Here is a 9,330-nt window from a genome sequence, read left to right on the forward strand (position 1 = left end):
GACCTCCTCTACCTCGACCCCGCCACCATGGCTTTGTCCAGAAGAATGTCCCAAAGGTCTCCTGGAAGGTTTCCCAGTCTAATTAGCATATTACCCTTTTATTAGTATAGATATATACACATCTCTTGGATCTGGGATTTGGTGAAATAATCTTAACAGAAGGCATTAGAATAAGTCCTGTTTGTGATTTAGTAATTTTATAAATGCTTAAAGAGAGTTATTTTAATGCATATCATAATAAATATATCAAGTATTGTTTCCAAGCACTGTCATTATAATTAGAAGTGAAGGATCGCTTTTTCATCATCACAAATTGTGTGTGTGTGTGTGTGTGTGTGTGTGTTATTTTTAAAGTAGACTACACATATAAAAGTAGGATTTTGCATACACTAAAGTTCTGTCTATGGTTATCTCTGACTAGCAGGGTTGGGACAACGTTTTCTTTTTTCTTCCTGTTTTCTGAATTTTCAAAATGTTCTTCAAAGAACCACAGAATATGTTTTGTGATAAAAAAATGTTTTAGCCTTGCCTGTGTGGCTTGTTTGGTTGTGCATCATCACTGGCACCAAAATGTTGCCGGTTTGGTTCCGTCAGGGCACATGCTCATGTTTTGGGCTTGATGCCTGGTAAGGGGCATACAGGAAGCAGGTGATTGATGTTTCTATCTCTCCCTTCCTCTCTTTCTAAAAATCAATAAAAATATTCAAGAAAATAAAGAAAAAATGGTTTAAATGGCAATTTAAAAAAAATCTTTTTCCCATGAAACTGTATCTGGAAATATTAAAATCATTTTTTTGTCGTTTCTTAAAAGTCCATATTTCTTTTGCATTTCTGAGTAATTTAGTTTATACACAAGTTTGCTTTCATACACATTTACACTGTCATATGTTTTCCATGTACTTTCTACTTTTCTGTTAGTTGATATTTTCATGAGCTGTTGAAAGCATTATTTGATTAGTCTTCTCATACTTTTTACTTGTAGGTTGGTGTTTGGAATGCTGTATCCTGCATATTATTCATACAAAGCTGTGAAATCAAAAAATGTGAAGGAATATGTAAGTATAGTTTTATGAGTGATTAATTTTATTTTAATGTATCCATTACATATGAAACTAGAAAAACTCAATATTTTAGAAATGGCATAATGTTTTGGGTTAAAAATGTGATATAAATGTGGAGTACTGAAAATTAGTATGCTTTTAAACTAATTTTCAGTAGAATTCTAAAGTAGGGTATAAAAAATAGTGCATTGTCAATTGACATTTAAATAAATCTAATTCCCAAATGAATAATTGCATGTCTCTTACTCACGTAGTTTGTAAGTTCCAGTATAATTAAGAGGTTGGGGGATTGTCTGATTTTTTAGCCTTATAAATTTATAGGTATATTACTAGTATATTTCTTCAGCCTCAAAACCTTTTCCCTCTTTCATAGTTGTTCTGTTACTTTCTAATTGATTTAAAAATTCAGATACCTCATTATTACTGACAATTGTAATCAGCAGTTTGCTTACTATTTGTATGATCTTAACTATTCTGGATATTTTTTATTAATGGAATCATATGTGACCTTTTTGTGTCTGGCTTCTTTCACTTAGCCTGTTTTCAAGATTCATCCATATTATAGCATGCATGTATTAGTATTTTATTCCTTTTATGGCTGAATAATATTCCACAGTACGCATATACAACATTGTTTCTCCATTCATCCATTGATGGACATCTGGATTATTTTTACCTTTTGTCTATTATGAATAGTGTCACTATTAAGCTCTTACATTTATATAATTCCCTACCAATTTCAAAATTAACACAGCCCTATGGGTCAGAAATCTGAAATGGATCAACAGGGCTACATTCCTCCTGGAGACTCTAGTGGAAAGTCTGTTTACTTTTCAAGCTTCTACAGGCTGCCCACATTCCTTGGCTTAAGGCTCTATTCTTCCATCTTCAAAGTGAGAAATGTTGGGCTGAGACCTCACGCTGTGATCTCTCTGGTTCTCTCTTCTGCCTCTCTCTTCCACTTACGAAGACTCTGGTGATTACAGTGTGCTCACCTGAGTAATCCAAGATCCTCTCCCCAACTCAAGGTCACCTGATTATCAACCTGAATTCTCCTTTACGTGTAACCTATCATATTCACACATTTCAGGGTGGGATGTGGACCTTTTGAGGGAGGGGGATATTATTCTTCAGACCACAATATCTCACTGGTCATCACTACAACTCTATAAAGTAGGCAGGAAAATATTCCAGTATTATAGGCTCAGAGCAGTGAATTAACTTGCTCAGGGTCACATGGATCATTAAAGACGGAATAGATATCTTCTGTTTCTAATATTTTATTCTTTCATTTCTACCACGCTACCTTTAGAAAATTAGGTGAGGATCTAGTTTCATAAAAAAAGTTGAAATAGCTTTCACAGCCAGCCAGTGAATGTGCTTCTGATTAATTCCACGGCAGGTCTTCAGGGGCCACAACTCTATGGGTATTTTCTAAGAAGAGCAGTGAGGCAGCGTAACCAGTTCTAGAGCAGGACCCATAAGCAACTAAATGAAATATAATCAAAATGGTAGAAAATAAAATTGGAAGTCTTTGAAAGTTCTGTAAAGTGTTGGCAGTTCTTTAAGTATTTCTAACCTAAATTTATTTCTGACAAAAAATTTCTTGCTGAGTTTCATCTAAACTTAGTTATCCAATGTAACCTTCAATTACAACAGTTTTCCCAGCAGTCCGTTCTCAGAAAGTTTTCCTGTATGGTGATCCCCATCCAAATTTGCTTTGTCTGTTCGTTTTTTAGCAAAATTAACCTCCTTAAAATTTCCCTATTTTATTTTTAACAGCCTCTTATACTATCTGTTATTATGTTATGTATTTGGTTTTGTTTGTCTTCCCCACCATAGAGAGTTTTGTTAACTGCTATAGTTCCCTACCTAGAACAGTATATGGTAGGCACTCAATATTTTTTGAATGAATGAATAAATAAGAAAAGGAATAAGAGTTGACTTTTAAGTCTATATCAAACACTAAACTGTGTTTACAGGAGCATGTATACTTCTTAAGTAGATTGGTCTAGTTTCTCAGCTTTGCTGCTGGGGTAAGGAGTATACAGTCTAGTCCCACTTATCCCAAAGCCCACTTTCTTTGAGGTATTTGGTTATTAACCTAAATTCCACTGATATCTGCTTCAAAATTATTTTCAGAAAGCAACATTTTTTATTAATTTACTTTTTCCCACCGTAACTACTACCATTCCCTGTAAGCCTTCAAATAGTAGATTGCACCTGATAAAACAGATGGCTGTGTTCAAATCAAAACACATGGAAAGTGCTGTATATTTTGGCAACCTTCCTTTCTTCCTTTGCCTATTTTTAAAAGAGAGCTTTCCTAGGATATAATTTCCTGTATAGTGTGGCTGATATGGCCTACTTAAAGTCTTTCAGTCTTGCAGTAATTGAAATGTAAACTTACTGAAGAATTAGTATGGTTTGCAAATTTTTTCAAGCTTATACCATTTCATGACTTGAAAATTGTGTGTTTACTTCCAAGTGGTGTGTAATTGCTGTAGCTTTTCTAGGAAACCAGTGTTTTTATTCTAAGAATGTTGAAGAAAGTGGCAATGAAAAGATTGTCTAACAGCACATAAAAATCAAAATCAGACATTTGGTCCTGAGATTTACTGTGAACTAGAACAAAGAACAGGGAAAACTCTGTGAGATTAGTCCTTTAAAGGGCTAGGAAATGGCCCTCTAAAACTCTGTTGACTTGGGTTTTGAAAGTGACCTAATTTTTGGCTGAGTATTTGGGTGATATGAAAATGAACAAACATACCATATACTGGTTCTTATCAATTATTAATATCTGAAGTTGCTTACTAGATTTAGGGTGGAGAAAAAAAACACTGAAGAACTTCTCTTTATTGTCAAAAAGTGTTCCTTAGGAATCTTTTCATATTTTGCAATAAAAATATTCATTTGTTTCAAGGATTGTAATAATGTAGGTAGTGTAAAGATTAACCCACTGATTAAAGTGGAATTTAAAATATTTTGTTTTTGAAAATTGGTTTTGTCAGGCCACATACTTATCTGTTTATTTTCCATTCTGATATTCTTAGTTTTTATTTTTATTAAGGTTGTATTTCTTTATAATTTTAAAATCAAAAATTTTTCAAGACTTACTATGAAAAACAGCAGTTTCCTACCCTCTCCTCATCTCCAGTGGCAACTACTTTCAACTCTTTTATCTGAATCCTTTAGTGTATGTATTTTCCTATCTAATTAACATGCTTATACTTTTGCTATTTTTTAATTTTTCACATGCACATCATCAGTTGCCTTCCTTCTAATAAAGATGACTTAGTAGTTGCTACGTTCTGGTGGGGGCCCTAAGTATTCAATTTATAAACTTTTACTTGGTTCCTATTAGCCCTACTCTACCCTGTGCCAGAGATTTGCAAATCCTGAGAACCTTTGATTCACTCTTTACCAGAGACTAAGCCTCAGAGTTGGGCTGCGGGAAAGAGGGGTACCATCAGACAGCTACAATAGGGGGGCAGTTGTGCCACCAGTCCTTGAGCCTTTTTTGGGAGTTTCGCAGTGAAAGTTAGGTTTGCAGTGTTTCCCACTGTTGGCAAATACTCAGTTTTCTCAGGCCTCCTAAATCACCTCTCATCCATTTCCTTCCTAGCTCCACAAATTTGATGTTCTCTTCTATATCCTTCTGAACTTGGGTCTTTTAAAAATATCCATTTATTGTTGTCTTAATGAGATTTGTGGTGGGGATGCAATTAAATGTGTATATTCAGTCTACCGTCTTCACCCAGACTTCCAAATTGACCTTGTTAGTGGGATACTGTGGTTGAATTATTATGTGATACCAAGTAAGGATTATTTTATCATTAACATTGATTTTAAATGTGTTCACATAAGAGATAGGTTTAATGGTAATTTACATCATTTTTAAATCTTCGACAATAATTTGAAATTTTAATTTTAGCTGACAAACAATGAATACATGTGTATCTTGTCTTGAGTTATAGTTGTTTATAAATCAGGTTTTGATAAAAATCACAATTTTCACTTTGAACAGTAAATGAAATTACTTGGAACAGTTCATCATCCTTTCATGAAGTAAATGTACTTATATTTACCTAAAGTAGTGATGAGTATTCTTTGTAAGCTTAATTTTTGATGTGTCAGATTTACCTATTTTATATGTAATACATATCAATATGTAACTTAGCTGCTGAAATAATTGATAGTGTTGTTATTATCAAGTGAGATACTCTACCTTATGTTTTCTAAACACACTTTCTTCATGGACATCTCAGGATCATTAGTTACATTGGATCCATTTTAGAAAACAAGTGGTAAGCTTGAATAAGGTTGTCGAATTGGGGAGCTTTAAATGAATGCCCAACACGGTTTCTTCTAAAATTGTGGCATGTGAATTAGCGTGCCCCTTCACCTTTAGGAAGTAAACTGAAAGCTTCCTCACAGCTTTCATGCCAAGATGTAGCTGAACAGCCGCAGCTCTCTAGTCCTTTTCCAGCTTCCAGGGCAAGTACCTTGGAAAACAGACATAAAGGAAAAACAATTCTCACGGTAACATTTAAACCTATGAGGCTAAGTCAGGCATTTGCTAATATCTAGGAAAAATTTTACCAACTATCGTGCCAATGGAAATAGATTTTTTAAAAACAGGGACAGAAACCGTTGTTTCCATGAAAGGAAATGTTGTTAAGTAATAAATTGGAGGGAGGCCTAGCCACCTCCACCCTAATCCCTAGTGATGGAACAGCTTAAAATCATAAAAGCTACAGCAACCGAAAAACTCAACTGCCACCACCCTCCCCGCAGGGAGAACTGTGTGCAGAGGCAGCCAGTATTCTGCCTCCCCCTAATCTGTTCGGAAATAACCACAAACTCACTACTTTGAAGAAAACCCCCAATAAGTTCCAAAAGGGAGAAATAATAATTGAATACAAGAAAAATATAAAAATGCAATACTAGGTGAATTAAAAAATTAAAATGGCAGTGTTACGTTTAGATTCTTGAATATGATAGATGTATAAGCCTTTATTTTGAAAAGGAAGTGAAAAGAAACATTAAACTCACAAGGCAAGAAAAATATCAAAATTACAGGAATTTGTAAAGAAAAGTAGGCTGAATAAAAAGGCAGAGATAAAAAGATAAAATTGGGAGAATTACAGCATCTAAGAGGTGTTCCCCTTGAAAAAGTCTAATAAGATACATACTTGAAAGAGCTGAGATAGAGAGAAGAGTAGAAAAAAGGTCTAACAAAATGTGAAACAAGAGAGGGGTTAAGTAAACAATGATAAATTTGACAGTAAATACTAGACTACCTAATTTTTTTTAATTTAAAAATAGAATATTTTCTAATAATGAAAGGCATAGCAGGTCTTTTTCCTTTTTGGCTAAAGGTTGCATTATTCATGCAGGAAAATCTTCTCTTTTACACAAGCCAGGATATACCTTTGGAATGTTCAGCTGCATACATCATCTTTCCACTACGTAATTTTAGAAATATACTGCTTTACCAGCTACAGCTATAATAATCAGATTGTCAGCCATATTGCCATCACACTATGAAAGGGCCCCCTAAAAATATAAAAGCTAGAGCTGTTCCTGACGATTTTAGCTAAGTAAGAAAACTAAAATCCTCCCCAAAACCTCATGTAATTTTTAAAAGCTCATGAGATGTTACTTCAGAAATGTAATAGAATTGCAAGAAGGTGAAGTTCTTTTTTAAAGCTATAAAATATTTAAAATATAGTGAATTATATAAACATATAAAATTTTGTCTCGCTGTTGGCTATCAGAATATAGATTGATTCTTTAAAAAAAAAAATAAAACCACAAATCCAACTACTAGTAAAATAAAAGGTTATTTTCAAAAGGTTTTGAAAACACAGAAATAGATTGAGTCTAGTGATTTCATTTTAAAATACAACTTTAACTTCCAAAGGTTTCCAACAGGCATCTTTTAAATGAAGACCTAACACCACATCAAAATTATTATATTATCCTTCTTGAGAAGATTAGCAAAGTAAGTTATGGAAGCCAACTGGGGAAGTTTTTTGTTATTAACGTAGTGTTTGAATATAACATCAGCCAGGTAATCAACCTTCTTACCTTCTCTCTAGGAGGCAGATTTACACCTGCTCTTAGGGAACAGTCTAAGGGCACTTCCTCCTGGGGAAGGGAGGGAGAGTTCACCGAGTGGCCACTCTTGAGATAGCTGGGCTCTTGGGGTTTGGGGTAGTCCACAGGGACTGTCCTCATGGAACTTGGGGGTGGAAGGGCCTGAAGGCTTCCCTTTCCTGAGTAGTTTGCTCTAAGCTTTTGTCTGCTCAATTGCTAGACATAAATAGTGCCTCTGAAAACTGGACTAAAGGCCCAGCTTCTGTTTTTTTAGCTTTTTGGTTTGGCAGGGGGGTGAGGGCGGCGGAGGTGTTTCTTTGTTTTAATGATGATGTGCCTAAACAGTGTTATGAAAATAAGGGTACATTTTAACTTTTTATACTGAACAAATTACCACACAAAACTGAGTCCATCATCTTTTCTCCAAACCCAAGCCTCTTCTGACATTCCATTTATGAATGATACCACCTTTCTCTGCCTGATGCCACCAGAACGTGCACAGAGTAGCCTCCCACTGCAGTGTTCGTGTCACTTTATGGGGCATAGGATTGCCCCTGAGATCTGTTAAAATGCAAATTCTGATTTAGTTCGCATGCCTGCGTTTGAGATTTTGCATTTCTAACAAGCTCCCAGGTGATGCCAGTGCTCCTGGTCTATAGACCACAGTTCAGGTAGCAAGACTTTTGTTGTGCATGTTCTCAACGGTGCACATCAAAAACTCTCATGGAGCTTTGAACCCCCTCGCTGCCCTCTCTCTGCACATTGTGATGATGGGGCCTAGGAATTTTTTTAATCCCCAAGTAATTCTTAGCAAAAATCAAGGTGAAAATCATTTACGGGTATCCTGTATTATTGTGAAAGTGAATGTAATGACCACATTGTGCTTTTTAAATATAAGCTTATGTATGCAGATGGACTTCATCCTCGTTTCCCTGTTGTAGGGCTGGCCATATCCTAAGTTCTGCTTCAGTAAAGTTTCTCTTGAGAATCATCCATCTTGCTTTCTGCGTCTCTCTCCAGCCTTTGTTCTCCTCCCTGTGTTTACCCAGGGCCTTCATGCTGTCCTGCACTCTGGCACTCGGCCAGCCCTTCCTTACCCCAAGTATCCTGTGTTCCATCACTCGCCTCTCTCTGCACTCACCCCAGTGTGAACCTCAGTTCTCTATGAGAGGTTGACTGCACATGCTTTTGAAGGAAAGTAATTTAATAACACAGGCTCATTCCAATCATGACAGAGATTGATTCTTCCTATAGTTTTTTCGTACCAATCTTTGCTTCTCAAGAAGGCTATGTTTTATCACGTGGTTTATAAAGGCTGGTTCTTACTATCTGAATGATTATTGCATGTTTAAATATGCTACAAGTTGTACATAGAGAGTGGTATCTTAGCTAGAGAATGAAATTTTTCATTTACTATGTTAGTCATATAACCTTGTCAGTCACCTGGAGAAAGGAGCATTCCTTTTAAAAGGCGAAAGATTTATGCGATCTGAAGAGAAACCAGAGTATGGGGAGCATACCTTTTAGTGACTATGTTAGTTCACTGGTGAAAATAGCAACATGGAATTGGCTCTGTCATGGTAGATTGGGCACAGGGGGACTTTGGTGCCTAAGAAGTGGTTCCAGCCCTGGTGAATACCTCAAGTAGGCAACATAATGGGCCCAGACTTTGTGAACACGGAGGGACAAAAGAAGGTAGGGTGACAGTTTAGCATGGAAACTTGGATGATCACTAGGATGTCCATTTAGACCTGTTTAGTTCTTTCTATCAGGTAGGCACTTTACCATGCTAACATCTGGAGAAATGCTATGTGGTATTATGAAAAGGGAACTGTGCCTATTATATTTATTATCCCATGTAAATCAATAGGACTTTAAACAGTATAAAAAGTGAACTTCCAGGACTATATCTGAAGAAACCCAAAACACTAATTTGAAAGAATATATGCACCCCTATGTTCATTGCAGCATTATTTACAACTAGGGGCCCGGTGCACGAAATTCGTGCACTGGGTGTGTGTGTGGGGGAGTGTTCCTCAGCCCAGCCTGACCCCTCTCATATACTGGGAGCCCTCAGGCATTGACCCCCCTCCCCCCCCAATCGCAGGATCGGCCCCTTGCCCAGGCCTGACGCCTCTGGCCCAGGTGTTAGGCCTGGGCAGGGGAC

The 9,330-nt window shown here is 36.4% G+C and overlaps 1 protein-coding gene across 1 annotated transcript in view; it reads left to right on the forward strand.

Annotated features, from left to right (window-relative positions):
- REEP3 (receptor accessory protein 3) overlaps window positions 1-9,330 on the forward strand; it is a 44,237-nt gene that overhangs the window by 5,450 nt on the left and 29,457 nt on the right. Inside the window, exon 2 of the mRNA XM_015561081.1 lies at window positions 983-1,055. Coding sequence (XP_015416567.1) covers window positions 983-1,055 — 73 coding nt within the window. The remainder of the gene's footprint in view (window positions 1-982; window positions 1,056-9,330) is intronic.

This window comes from Myotis davidii, unplaced genomic scaffold (genome assembly GCF_000327345.1).
Source record: "Myotis davidii unplaced genomic scaffold, ASM32734v1 scaffold655, whole genome shotgun sequence".
Classification (NCBI taxonomy): domain Eukaryota; kingdom Metazoa; phylum Chordata; class Mammalia; order Chiroptera; family Vespertilionidae; genus Myotis; species Myotis davidii.